General features: G+C 53.5%; 5 protein-coding genes across 5 annotated transcripts; 1 reads left to right on the plus strand and 4 right to left on the minus strand.

The window, feature by feature from the left end:
• Positions 1-258: 258 nt before the first annotated feature.
• J4E84_007574 (uncharacterized protein) lies at positions 259-2,907 on the minus strand (the record flags this gene model as incomplete). Its single annotated transcript, XM_049390157.1, has 1 exon — positions 259-2,907. The coding sequence occupies one exon, from the start codon at positions 2,905-2,907 to the stop codon at positions 259-261; it is 2,649 nt and encodes an 882-aa protein (XP_049242010.1).
• A 408-nt stretch (positions 2,908-3,315) lies between these two features.
• Positions 3,316-5,223, plus strand: J4E84_007575 (uncharacterized protein; the record flags this gene model as incomplete). Its single annotated transcript, XM_049390158.1, has 2 exons — positions 3,316-3,401; positions 3,471-5,223. The coding sequence occupies 2 exons, from the start codon at positions 3,316-3,318 to the stop codon at positions 5,221-5,223; spliced, it is 1,839 nt and encodes a 612-aa protein (XP_049242011.1).
• Positions 5,224-9,012: 3,789 nt separating this feature from the next.
• Positions 9,013-9,568, minus strand: J4E84_007576 (uncharacterized protein; the record flags this gene model as incomplete). The annotated part of the gene is made up of 2 exons (XM_049390159.1): positions 9,013-9,506; positions 9,556-9,568. 2 exons carry the CDS (start codon positions 9,566-9,568, stop codon positions 9,013-9,015), a joined length of 507 nt encoding a protein of 168 aa, XP_049242012.1.
• Positions 9,569-10,414: 846 nt separating this feature from the next.
• J4E84_007577 (uncharacterized protein) lies at positions 10,415-10,963 on the minus strand (the record flags this gene model as incomplete). The annotated part of the gene is made up of 2 exons (XM_049390160.1): positions 10,415-10,851; positions 10,960-10,963. The coding sequence occupies 2 exons, from the start codon at positions 10,961-10,963 to the stop codon at positions 10,415-10,417; spliced, it is 441 nt and encodes a 146-aa protein (XP_049242013.1).
• Positions 10,964-11,888: 925 nt separating this feature from the next.
• On the minus strand, positions 11,889-12,914 carry J4E84_007578 (uncharacterized protein; the record flags this gene model as incomplete). Its single annotated transcript, XM_049390161.1, has 1 exon — positions 11,889-12,914. One exon carries the CDS (start codon positions 12,912-12,914, stop codon positions 11,889-11,891), a length of 1,026 nt encoding a protein of 341 aa, XP_049242014.1.
• Between the last annotated feature and the right edge of the window lie 1,340 nt (positions 12,915-14,254).

Raw genomic sequence — 14,254 nt, forward strand, 5'->3', positions numbered from 1 at the left:
GGAATAACGGGTATATAAACAATCCAACACCGCCAAACGCCCAAGTCATCACCGTGATCACAATCACAACATCATCTAGATACCCTCGGTCCGCGCTCACAACGGATACTAACTAACCGTACACCACGAACACGGCACATCTTCCGAATCTCTAATGTGACATGTCAGCAGATTACCCTAAACACGTGCCCAACCACCAAATTGTGATATGTAGATCGGCGAAAGTGAAAGGAGAGAGAGAGGAAAGGAAGAGCGCGTCTACATAACAACGCACTTATCCCTCTCCTCCTGCCCCTGCCCCTGCTGTCCCTGACTCGGTCTCCTCCCTCCGTCCATCCGTCCAGGCAAAACATTACCATGCCTGCCCCTCCCCGCGCCAGGCAGCGCCGGCAACCCGCCACTCGTACTCTGATACGCACTCCCGCCCTGGCCCGGCACCGGCGCCTGCGCACTCGCGGGATGCCCAGCCGGAGGCACGTACTGCGGACTTGTAATAGCCTCCTCGTACAACGGCGGTGGAGCCGCTTCCCCAGCAGGTCTATGCCCCGTAATATTATTGTTGCGACGGGGCGGGATGACTGGGTTCTGCTGGTTCCGCGGTGGCTGGGGAGGAGCGTTGATGGCGTCCATGGAAAGTTGGTTGTTGCGGGAGTTGCGTTGTTCTGTTTCGCGGCGCTCGCGGTCTTCCTCTTCTTCTTGGAGCTGGAGGGCTAGGGCGAGGTCGTGGTCTTCTTGTTCGGCGCGGCTGAGGGCTTCCGGGGAGGTGACGTCGGTGTCTTGGGGGATGTTGGATTGTGCGTTGCCGCGGCGGGCGGGGACGGTGGTCCAGCCTTGGCCGTTGTCGACGCCGGAAAGTTGGTGCTGGTCTTGTAGGCCGGAGGTGTTGCTATTGTCGACGGAGCGGAAGTCGCCGGAGAAGAGCTGGCTACCTTGGCCGTTGACGTCGGTAAGAGACTCCCAGACGATCTCGTCGTGGGTGGAGTAGCCCTGGTCTGTGACGAGAGTGACGAGCTCGCCATTACGAGGATTCTTGCAGAGCGTTGAGAAGTGGTCATTTCGGAACAGGATAGCGACTTGACCGGGCTGGAGGTTATCGCGAATGACCTTCAAACCATGATCGGTCAACTGTGTTGGCCAACGCATCAAGAACTCTTTGATGGCATGGATATCCGTGAACATTTGTTGCTCGTCCTCGTTCAGAGACTCGCCCGCCCCTAACTTTGCGTTCAACTCCTCTTCCTGGAACTGTACAAACTGCGATGTTTCGTAGGACGCAGCTACGCGACTAAAGGCAGCATAAGCGTCGGATCCAGCCTCGGGCAGCCATCCGTGCATCAGCGGGATGTTGAAAGTGCGGTACAGCTTCATATCTTGCGTGTTCTCAAAAGCGCCAGCTCGGCTCGTGAGCGTGGATTGTGCATCCGGGGTGTTGGAGTCTGGGACAAACATGGGGTTGACATTGAGACCTGTGTGGAGAGCGAGGAGGAACTTGTACAACTCGCTCACGTCGGGTAGAGCTTGCGCAGCATCACCCCGTCTACCGGACATCAACTCGTCGAAGACGGCATCAAGCAGTAGTCCCAGGCTGACTGTCTCGCGTGTGCGTAACGTCTCAACAAGCGCAGTGTCAAGCCTAGCAGGAGTCGAAAGGACTAGTGCGTTGACCAAAGCCAGCAAAGGGCAGGGGCCATTCAGGTTCTGCGTCAGGATGGGCGAAACGCGCATGTCCTCGATGGTGTGATCAAGCCAGCGAATGTGCTTAATTTGGTAGTGTTCCTTCCTCTGCCTCTCCATTGTCGTATTGGGCGATTCCAAGGCAGGAGGAGCGGACGAACCAATGCCTGTGTCGATAGGTCTAGGAGGAATTGTAGGCGCCATGTCCTCGTGCGACCTTCTTGGCGGCAGCGCAGGTGGAGGTTCTTCGGAGGAGGGTGGTGTTTGCTCGGGCGTGTATTGAGGTGGATGGAAAGATTGCTCGACTGTATTCGCATGTGGAATGATTGGGGCGGGAATGTTGTGTGAGCTTTCATTACGAACAGCTGCATCGCTTGGCGGTGCCGTCCAGGGTACAGTGTCAGTACGAGCATCGTGCGAAGCGGGTTCCCATGGATTCGAATCGAGGGAGGTGTCTGGATGCTCCGACCGAGGTGTGGGTGAGTTCACGGCAATGGCAGGCGGCTCTACTGGTGCTGTCGACTGCGTAGACGGGGCATGGTCGTCTAGTCCGAGGTTCTTCATCTCGTGGGTGGGTGTACTTGGCGTCTGGAAGGCCGGGAGCTCGACGGGCGCCTCGTACTTGTGAGCGTGGCTCGGCGCATCGCCCCAGATAGCCTGGCTGCTCTCTCCGTCCCAGCTGTTCTGTCCAGTCGTCTGCATCTTCAGGTATGGGTTGTTGGTCTTCAGCGGGATGGAGCCATTGGACTGCTCGGACACGGTGCTGGCAGCGCCGTAGGAAGCCGCGCTGGCACCGGTGGGCGTAGCCGAGATACTTTCCTGTGAGCGCTTGATGGGGATACCTGCTGGCGGCCCTGGCCTCAAAGCATCGGGGAGGCCGCTGGTGATGTGTGTAGTACTTGGCACAGGTGGCCTTTTTCCAGCAGCCGGCTTCAGGGCGGCAGGCACATCGTTGTGGTTGATGTCTTCGAAGTCATCATCCGACTGGTTCCACTCGTCTTCGCTCAGGTCCGAGTCGCTCTCGTGCTTGTCATCAGGTAGTCGCGTCTCCTCAGGCGTCTTGATGTTGAACGCTGGCGACTTGCTCGTGCTGGGCGGGTCCACGGCACGCTCGGGCGATACGGGAAAGGCAGGCGGGTGCTCGTCGGAGGGTGTCGTGGGATACGGGGGGATGGCCTTGGAGAGCGGCGCTGGAACGACATCGTCGGCTTCGTCGGACTTTCGTAGCACCATGTTTGCGGTGCAGTGCCCTGGGGCTTGGAGTGGGATATGGGGGAGTTGTCGCGACAGTCGGCGCGGCGCGGTAGTATGAGGAAGGCGGGTGAAGGGGATTGATATTGAAGCAGGACTCCAGCGAAAGAAGCAAAGTAGTCGACGTAAGCGACGTGTTGGACCCGAGTGACACGCCCAAGTAGCAGAAGTCGCGATGGCGATGACGTACGACTGGTGCGAGTGTGTGGCTGAGCCTGTGGCTGAGTAAGACGCGGCGGTGCGCCTCGGAACTATTCCTTGCGACAAATTCACTAGCTCCACCTCACCTTTGCGCGTGCAGAACTCGGGACTGAGATACCATACTAAGACTATTGACCATAACTACACATGGAATAGTGACCAACACAGTGCCGCGACTACATTCGCGCCATGCATTCCCACGTCCGCCCCAATACGCACGTTGCGCTGCGACTGCCCTCAGGCCTCTTCAAGATAGTCGAGATTACCCCGAATACGTACGTCGCATAGCTGGAGTGAGCCCTCCGTGTGCATATAGATGAGGATCCCTTCTAAACACCCTACAGGAGCATCAATCTCGGCAAATTCGGGACCTTCAACTCCAACCTCCTCCTCGGCCGCCCGTACTATCTCACCTACGAACTGCTCGACAAGGACGATGGCAAATCCAAGACGGAGCTGCACGTCGTACCCGCTTCCGAGCTCCACGCCGAAGCTCTAGGCAGCGACCATGCGCCTGCTGCCGAAACTAGCGAAGAGAATACCGAGGGTGGTACTGCTGGCTTTGACATCGTGGGAGAAGATGGGCAAGTCATCATGCGCAACAACCGCTTGACCGTTGACGACGCTTCGCGGCAGGCGCTATCCATGGCTGAGATTGAAGAGCTGAAGAAGGCAGGCGCCGGCTCTGGCAAGGAGATCATCGCCAAGATCATGGCATCCCATAACGCGATCGACGAGAAGACGAGCTTTTCGCTGGCCAAGTACACCCTGCGGAAGTCGAAGAAGTATTTGAAGCGCTTCACCGCCCTGCCCATGGATGTTGGTCTGCTCACAGAGTATGTTCTGGAGAAGGAGGCATACAAGATTATGGAGCTGAGGGAAGATCTACTGGGTTTGATCAACAGCTGGGCCAACATACACTCTGGGGCGACAAATCAGATTCACTTGGCAGAAGACGGAGTCAGCCAGGTAGGAGGAGGGCGATGGCTCGTGGTAGACGATACCGGAGGTCTTGTCACAGCAGCACTCGCTGAGAAGATGGGCATCCTCTACCCGGAGGAGGAGTACGACGATTCGTCGTCAGAAGAGGAGGCAGCTGACGTCGAAATGAACGGCACACCAGCACCAGCCTCCGCCCCAGAGCCCAAAGACACCGACACCGCTATGCCCGACGCCGACGCCACAACAACCACAGACCCCACAGCCACCCCTTCAGATCCCCCTCCCCGCCCACGAAAGCCCCCACGACCACACATCCCGCAAATGTCCGCCCAAACAAACACCCTCACCGTCCTGCACCCCAACAACCAACCCAATCTCTCCTACCTAAAATACTTCGGCTACGACTACGGCAACCCCACGCCCGCCCACCCCCTCTACAAACACCTCAAATCGCTCTCCTGGCTCGCCCTCCTCCACCCCGAAGACGACCCTTCGTACGACGAGCCCGAGATAATCTCCGAAGAAGTGCTTGCAAGCATGAAGTCAACGAAACGCGGTACGTATTACAAGAAGCGCAGACGCTGGGAGCGGGTTAAGAGTGTGGTGGATGAGACGAAGAGGGGTGGGTTTGATGGGTTGGTGGTTGCGACGGCGATGGATGCGAAGACTGTGTTGAGGGAGTTGGTGCCGCTTGTGAAGGGTGGGGGCAGGATTGTGGTGTATAATCCTAATGTTGAGCCGTTGGTTGAGTTGTGCGATCTTTACTCGAAAGAACGCCGCGCGGCGTACATAGCCCGTGAGTTTGGGCCTCCGCCGCAAATCAACGGCAATGCCAACGGTAAACGAGTCAAAATCGAAGACGACGTCAATACCCCAGCAGGTACATCCGAAGCCGACAACGAAGAAGACGACTTCCCCCTCAACCCCACGTTGGTTCTTGCACCTAGTCTACAGACGGCTAGAGCGCGTCAGTGGCAGGTTCTTCCTGGCCGGACGCATCCTATGATGACGAGTAAGGGTGGGGCTGAGGGGTATATCTTTACGGCTACGCGGGTGGTGCCGGTTGAGGGGAGGGTCGAGGCGAGGGGGCATCATGGGAAGAAGAAAAGGAGGGTTGAGGAGAGTGGTGAGGCGGCTGTTGCGGCATCAGCGTGAAGTTAAGGTGGATTTATAAAGGGCAAATCGTTGGTATGTGAGAAATTGGCCAGTTGGATGAACACGTGCGATGTCTTTCAAGAATTTTACTGGCGTCGTGCATATGACTTCGCAGGCGCGCGGGCCCGTCCCGTCTTTGCGCCGGGTATATAAGTCCCTCACTCGCATCGCTCTTCTTCTCTTCTTCATCACATTCTCCTTCCATTATTTCCCAAAAAACAGATGGCACAACTTTTCCATGTGGCCTGCCTCTCTTTGTCCAAAAACAGACACTGAGGTAATACATGGGCTGCCTCCTCCCTCCTCTTCCAAAAATACTCCCCATTTGCGCGATGTCTGCGTCCGCCGTCCAAAACTAGATATTCTTCCCGCCATGGCCGTCGCTCCTTATTTTCAAAACACTGGTCCGGATTCGTGATGTTGGAGAAGAGAGGAGCAGAAATTTCCGAAAAGTCAGCAAAGAAAATACAACGGCGACATATTCATGCATCCCGGCGCTGGTTTCTTCGTTCACACTACTACCGTCCTTGCTGGCAGCCTGTCTGTGTGTATAAAATCGACCCGCCAACCTGTTCATGTCTCCGGCATCACACTTCAATTTCTCATTCACCAAAAACAAACGACTTGCGAGCTATGTGCTGTCTCTCTTCTAAAATCCGCATCGGAAACGCGCATGAGTGAGAAGACTGTCGGACTTCTGCGATCTCAAAAGCTTACTTGCCACTGGTGATGATTTCCAAAAGAAGCCAAAACCGTCTGGATGCCTGAGAAAATCACAGGCATCGCGTTTTATGGAGAACAAAAAGCGACCGGCCGTTTCTGAATGACTTTGGCGCTTTCTTCCCTTACAAGCCGCTAGCTGAGTGGGCTCGGGTATAAAACCTCGTCTTGCTACGCTCTCTTCCTTCTTTCTTCATCACACCTCTTCCCTGGGTTTCTAAAAAATCATTGTACACAGCCCTACGTGTGCGTTCTCTCTTCCAAAATCCTGATACTGTCACTCCATGGCCGGGACGATCTCCACCTTTCCCATATCCAGACTTCTGATCCAAAATCCACACATCTCAGTTCATGATCCGCGACTGCGACGTCTAAAACATCATCGCAAGGCAGAACGGCTGTGTGGTCTGGGGTTGGAACAAAATCAAAGGAACGTCCTGTCATGTGTGTGGAAAAGAATAAAATCTTACCACATATACGTCATGTTCTGTGAAAGCAAGCAGTAATCACGACGATGGACTCTAAAATGTAAGAATTGACAAGTCAATGGTTCTCTGTCTTGTTGTCCAACTTTCTTCGTCCAGACCTAAAAAGATGAAGAGAAGCTTCGATATGGCTGGAGAAAGAGTAGTTTCATTCCAGGCTCGCAGTTCAAATTATGATAGCGCCTTTGGATGTGACGCGACTCGTCTTTGTCCAAATCTGGATGGAGTTTTTGACATGCCTCTGTGCTTCTTGAAATCAACTTCAGAAGCTGTTATGTCTGTCAAAAAGAGACTCTTTTCACAAAACCCGTCTTCCAAACATTGGTCTCAAAGACTTATGTGGCGTGACTGCGTCTTCCAAAATATCACCAAGACGATACATGATCTCTGCGTGTGTGCGAACAAGAGGATCGATGATGCCGTATTCCTCAAAACTGTAAGGTACAATTACATGTTGGAGCTTCCAAAAGAACAATGCCGGCACCCAATGTCTGCTCCTCCTGATAATTTGACAAGTCCACACTTATGCGGTTCGAGAACACTCGTTGCGGTCTGAGTGCAAGCCCTGGGAGCGTATAAATATCCGCTACCTTTCGCTCTGCTTTCTCTTCTACACTTCCCACAGCCTTTACTGGTATTTTCCAAAAACACCGAGGACCTCGCTGCATGGTTTTCTCTTCTTCCAAAACACTATGGAAGTCTTTCATGACTGAGAAGTTTCCTGGGGTATTTACTCAAAAGTTACAAGCTCTGCCACATGTGTAGCGGAACCAAACTACGACTCCTCATTCTCAATCACATGTGGCCGGTCGATATGTGAAAATTGTCCGAAGTCCTTTCCTGTACTAGATATGTGTGTCGGAAATGGCACTGCGATCTTACCATGAGATTACCAAAATGCGCAGGACGACGAGGCATGACTTGTTCTCGTCGCGCGCGGTCGATATAAAAGCTCTCATTTTTCTCCAGGTCTGCTTCTCTTCTACATCCTCACCCACGAAGGGGTGATTACCAAAACTTGCAAGACTCAACTGAATGATTTTCCGCCCCGAATAAAAGACTTGGATGATCAGAACATGGCTGTGGTCGCCGTCTGCGAGATTATCAAAACCTCCGAGATTGCCTATGATGTGCGGCAACCGAAACCCGCGACCAAAAGTACAAGCTTGAATCTCTATGTGTTCCGCTCCGCTGTTCTTCTGAAAAACTTACGACCTAATCTTCTATGACAAGTGGTGGCGGTACCAAAAGATCTCGAAGACGTGATAATGTCGCGACTCTCTTCTTTCTCCCAAAAGCTAAAGTCGCTGTCTGGATGAGATCGCTGTGCCGCCGCGCTTCATCAAAATCATGGATTCAACAGCGCATGTCCGCTGTCGGAAGAACGAGAAAAGGCACCATGCACCCCATATGTCGCAGACGGTGAGCGCGACGAAACTTCACTGAAATGCCGCAACATCGGCCTTATGACTGGCGGCTGAGCTTGTGGTGATATAAAAGCCCTGCTGTTACGCCCGTCTTTCCACTCTTCTTCTACTACACTCGATCCTAGGTATCAAAATGCTCAGAATACCAAGTCATGTCTCTTCTCTCTTTTCCAAGATGAACAAACATGGGTTACATGAGTCCAGAGGAGGGGAGAGTCTCGCAACGTACTGCTATTACAACTTATGAGAGGTTATGCTGAGATGTACAAAGCTATGCTTAACTCAACCCGCGTTCTTAAACATCTTCTGCGTCGTGCAGACACCAAATGTCAAGTGCTTTTCCGACATGTCTTTCTCTCCTGTTCTGTCAAAAAAACGAAGACACTCAAAGAACATGAGAGAAGCAGACCCCGGCCAAGAGCTTGTCCTTCCAGAGGGATATAAATTTCTGCCTTTGTTTCTCCTCTTCTCTTCAACCGGCGTTCCATACTTCAAACTCAAAAAAGCAACATATGCAGCCCATGTTCGCTCTGGCTGCTGTTCTTTTTAAACATCCAGCTGTGTTCGTTATGAGATCGGGAGACCGCCAGCCTGTACAGTTCACTAAACAAAAGAAGCATCCTAATAGGATACAACGTACTACATTGAAAGGAGTGTCATGATGATCACCAGCGTACCGACAAAAGCAGGAAGATCAGAAGCGTGCAACGTGTTTTCAACACCAACATCGTGAGGTTTCTTCTCGCGCTGCTTCTTGCCGTCATGCCAGGCTAGGAATTGCACAGACTACGTGGGTTTCCGTGGGACGCTGCCTCAATATACCTGGCCACGTATCTGAGCGTTCATGAAACTGTCACACGAGATCGAGGCGAGAGTATGATGCGAGCGCGATGCATGGTATTGGCAAAGGCAACGCCTGCACTGACTGACTATAATACATCTCGGCAAAACCACCAACCACAGGCACCGCTCGTCCAGCGCTTCCATGTGCTACCTGCTCGACGAAATCATCGAACGGAATTACGCATCTCTCATGTCGCTCGCTGGATACAGCGAGCAGTCTTCGCGAAACCCATTTTCCCACACACCTCCAGCAGGTACTTTGGCAACGACCGTATCAGATATGGGACCCCGAAGGGAATAATCCGCTCAGGTCTTCATCTTCCCCCACGTCGCCGGAATTCCGCGTACTTCCACCCGCTGATCTCATCGTTGGGATCCAGGCCATGCTCCTTGTACCAGGCATTCCTTGCGGCACGGTGAGCGTCGGCTCTCGACAGGCCGTTGATGGGCCCGGCAGTTGTCTCCCTCTCGTTGGTCGCGACCGAGGCAGGGGCAAGGGTTTGTTGGAGTGGAGACATTGATGGTCTCGTAGATGGCAGCGGCAATTCGTTTCCAAAGTACTTCTTCATGAGGGCACTTTTGGGAACCCACCGGCTTCCGCTCAGTTCGGCAATCTTCTCTTCCTCTTTTCCAGGAACGGCACTCGTCTCTGGGTTTGGCGACGCCGGCAAAGGGTTGGCGATCGGCAAAAGGCTGGCAATCTCGTCCTCCCATTTTTGGAGGAAATGGGGCCGGAACTTTTTGGGTTGCGTCTTGCCATAGGCAATAATCCCTCGCAAGTGGATGATGCGCTGCTGCGCCTTTTCTGCTGTGATCTGTTAGTTTGTTGAATGAGAGCGCCAGCTCATGAGACATACCGGCAGTTTCCATTTCAGCGTGGTGTTGCTGAAAAGCAATAGATGTCGGTGGTGGAGAGGGAAGGTATCATGGACTGACTGTGAGGTGAGTGCGCAGAAAAGTGGGTCCGTAAACACCGCTTATGGAAAGCAGCAGGAGCACAAACCCGTGTCAAACCGCCCTCCGCTACGTCACTGAGATGTTTCGTTCATATCGGTCTATCTAGGTATACCGCGAACAACTCACAAAAGCGCCCTGCGACTCGAGAATGTGTTCCGACTTTCGTGAGATGTTGCCTACATTGAGGACACAAAGCCCTAATTCCTTCGCCATGTCACTGCCGATGTACGCTGCCTTTTACCTGCCCGAGAAGTAATTGTACAACAACTTGGCAAGATCTTGGAGCGTTTAATCAGCCAGAATGCATGTGCCGAAATAGAGAACATGGTTTCAAACACCCGAGAAGTTCTGTCTCAGTAGCGATGCATGCCGTCTTGTGTCAAGTGTAGCAACTACGTTGATAAAATGGATCATAGGCTGAGATACCTTCGCACGCAAGATTGGGAAAGCCGAAGGCAGCAAAGAATGAGTCGTTCATTGTAACAATCATATTGATTGATGCCGCTATATCTATGTATTCGTATGTTGTAGGCGGCAAGGCACAGTGCAGTTATATCCAACATCACCTAGGGCATCCATAAGGACGAAGAAGCCATTATCCCCGTAACATTCTCTTCCCCTTCCCCATGAGCGTTTCTCACGGGTGCTTTACTCGCGAGGGGCCCTCGCGAGCGATTTTTACAAGACGACGACACCGTCACCTCTTAGCCCTCCGGATAATGCACAGCCTTGCCGAGATAATCCTCACTGGCATCCACCTCACCGACTTATTCGAGCAAGCTCTTCCTCAACGAGTCTGTCGAACTCTTCGCTAAGAGTCTCGACACCATGCTCCTCGACTTCTTCTTTCTTGACGAGAGGAGCAGAAGTACGACTCGCATCCCTGAGCCTCTCATTCTCAGCCCTGAGCTGCTCAATCTCAGTCTTGAGCCGCTCATTCTCGGCCCGGAGAGCATCCATGTCCGCCCTCATCTTATCGATCTCGGCACCACCGGCATCAGTCCGTGATCGCTTCGGCTCCGGTTGTTCGTCGTCGTCCTCCCGTGCGCGCTTGGGCACCTGCAGCGACGGATGGTAGTGTCCTTTGTCGGCAAGCGGCAGCACGCTCTCGGCAAACTCGCGGTGCTCTGGGTAGTCGCGTCGAATGACCTCCAGATCGAGTGGCGATGGGCGAGTCTGCCTGGGCCTACGCATCCCTTCGCTTGGGCACGCACGCTTCAGAAAGGCAGTAGAGAGCCAATATCGGTCACAAAGCTATCGAGTATTAGCATTTGATAGAGCTCAAATCAGGGGAGAAGACTCACGCATCCTTGGTGGTTCATGGTTCCACAACGGCAGCAGCGACGAGGGCAAGAGCCGTCGCGGAGCAAATGATACGAGCCATGCCCGAAAATGTTTGTTTCTCCACAATGCAGGCAGGTCGTGTCCTTGCGGCTCATTCCAGAGCCGGCCGGAATCTCCAGCTGGTCGACGCAGTCGTGGGGCCGAAGGTAGTACATGACGTCGAGCTTCAGCCTATACTGACCGTTGTCGGCATTGGCATTGGCATTGGCACTGGCATTGGCATTGGCACTGGCACTGGCATTGCCATGGGCAGACCCATCGTTGTACCCGTTGGCACTGGGGTTGGCACTGTAGCCACCTCTGCCGCGAGGTGCTCCAGATGGCGCATTGTAGCTCCCTCGTCGAGGTCCTGTCGGCACTTGACGTTGGCCGAAGCCCTGCGCATGGTTGCCGCGTCCTCGCATTTTAGCGATTTTTTGGCAGATTTCGAACAAAAGTTGGTGTGGTGTGGACGCGAGAGGTAGGAGGGAAGAGCTCTGGAGGCTCTTCGGGTACGAGCCACAGGCAGCGAGGAAGGCACGTCTAATTCAATTTCACTCTTCACACCAGTCAACACGAAGCCGATTGACAGCGTGATAATCATCTTCCCATGGTACTGCGATGCCCAGAGGCGACCCAGAGACGACGAGCCAACCACACCTCCCGAATTTCATACGACTTATACGCGAGGAGATACTGGCTTTGGATGGCGGTGTGCAGGTAACTTAAGATTTCCAGGTGGAATGAGTTAAGTAAATTAAGAATACGAGACATCTGAACATGAGAATACCAAGCCAGCGTGCCCTCATCTACACGTGGTTATAGTGCATGATGACATAAATTTCGGGTATCGCCACAGCCATGAACATTATAAAGAGAATCGCGTCCTCGCAACAGCATTACCCCTCTTCTACGGCCCGCGATGAGCCCCGCCGTCGAGCTCGTAGGTATACTGAACAGGCATCTCCTGAGGTGGCTCGGCAGCAGCATGTTGATATTTGTAGGGCCCAGGAATTACGGGCTCTGATGCCAGCTCGGCCTTTGGGTACGCGTCTTGGTACATTACTGCCGGGGCGTAGGGTTGCTGCATTTTCTTCTTCTGTCGACGCTTGTAAAGGAACCATAGGCCTACGCCGACTACCAGCGCCAGTGTCGGTCCAATGGCGATACCCGCGATAGCACCGCCTGACAAGGAGGGGGACGAGGAAGACGAAGATGAATCGCTAGACGGAGGTGGCGGTATGGCGCTCGATGCTGCGTTGGAAAGGACGTCTGATGCTGTAGCAGGAACGGAGGAGGACGCTGATGATACGGAGTTTGATGCAGACGAGGTGATCTCGGACGTCGGCGAAGCGGAGCTCGGTTCTATGCTTGAGCTACTTGTAGGAGCAGCGCTCGCACTGGCTAACGACACGAGGTCAGCCGAGAGAATCTGGCAGCGTACAAACTTCTCGGTGAACTTGTAGCCCGACGCGCATGTAGTCTGGCCTGGACAGCATGCTTGGTCTACGCCAGCCTCAAGGTTCGCGCATGGCACCGAGTCGGCTTCTTCACAGACAGATGGCTGGTCGACGTAACAGCCAGGCTCGCTATTGGGATTGTCGATGCAGCACCATCCCTTATTGAGGAGGTTTTGGCACTGGGGGTAGCTTTCTCCCTTTCGGATACAGCAGAGCGTATTGCTGGGGTTGCAGGTATTTGTTACTGCGCCTTCGCCTGGAAACGCATCTTCGCATACATCGCGTTTGAAGACTTCGAGTCCTTGCTTGAGGGCGCGCTTGATGTTCAGTGAAGCTTCCTGTGGTGTGGGGGAAGTTCTTGGTCGAAGGTCGAGTGCTCGTGTCGGGGGCTTATTGAGTGTATGCGCAAAAGTGACCGTAGTAAGGCAGAACAGGAAGAAGACCCATCGCGAGACCGTGATGAACGAGCCAGCCATCGGTCAAGCGGATTTGGTGTTGAAGGCCGAAGGTAACAATTCGGTACGCGTCTAGAGAATGGTTTGGTAGAGACGTACAACCACGCGAGCGAGGCCCAGATCTGATCTTATGAGAATAGTGTGCTGAAAGGCCGTGCACCGCCATTGTGCTGCGGTCGATATTGAGACCAATTGCAGTGGCTATCGCCCATCTTAGGGTGGGGGCCTTACAGCGCGCATGTGGATTACTGGCTGAGCGGCCTGAGGTTCGGCCTGAGGCTGTCAGGCAGCCTGGCGCTTAGCCTCATGCTCGTAGTTTCTTCCAATCCTTCTCGAAAGATATGCAAATACACATGCTGCAAGACATCGATGGGTTAGTCCGCGACTTTCCAATACATATGCTTCGCCATCATCGTTGCGCTCAGAAGAGAGGGGGAGGGCGGTCTGTCTCGTAGGTGTGTTATCGTGCCAAGAGCACGTTGGCCCCACGGCAAGGCCTCCAGTAATAGGAGTAGGTCTCGTTGTGGCTGCAGCTGAAACAAGATAGTGACGATTTCCTGGACTATGGGTGGCTTATGGCGTCGATTTGCCACATGTTGAATTTGAGCGGAGGCGCCACGAAACACGTCGCTCAGTCTGGCGACTCGAGGTTGATGGACATCAGAGCCGGTTGTGAAGCTCCGGTGTGACTTGTTATCCTCATCGATGGAATCTGTCGAAGTAGCGCTCTCGCGGCTACATCCGTCGTTTTGTGTGCTTGAAGATGTGTCGCAGCGTGTTGTTGTCGTCTGGTCGATCTTTCATCACGCTAATGCACGTCGAGCCGAGATCGGGGCCAGAGGCTAACCATCCTTGGACTTGGCCGCGGCATGACTTTGGGGGCCGGAACTGAACCCTTTCAGCTGCTGCTGACACATTCGTAATATTGCTGTGGTCATGATTCCGCGCATATCACTCAGACATGCCCTGATCCATGAGCAGACTCTACGCTATCACGTGTCCAATGTAAACCTTGGCTTCAGCGTATCGCTACCATGGTCCTTAGTAAAATCTCATCTCAACAACCAAAGTACACCACAGTCATGTGCTGCTGCTCCTAATGTCTGGAGGGATGGAATAAAATTTCGCACTTGTGCGTCGTTCCTTCTTCATCGATCTTCAATTCCAATATGAGACTCTACGCCAACGTCATATCCGCGTTGCGTCGACCGATTCGAAACCCTTTCATCGCTACGTGTCTCGTACTCCTATCCGTTCTGACTTTCTGGAAACTGAGCTCGAATGTTCCCGATAAACTTTATGGCGGCATCGCTCTTAACGAAGGCCCGTTCGACAAGGCCCTAGTCATCGCTTCCATGAAG

This window comes from Alternaria hordeiaustralica, assembly GCF_023758085.1.
Source record: "Alternaria hordeiaustralica strain BMP 2776 chromosome Unknown scaffold_17, whole genome shotgun sequence".
Classification (NCBI taxonomy): Eukaryota; Fungi; Ascomycota; class Dothideomycetes; order Pleosporales; family Pleosporaceae; genus Alternaria; species Alternaria hordeiaustralica.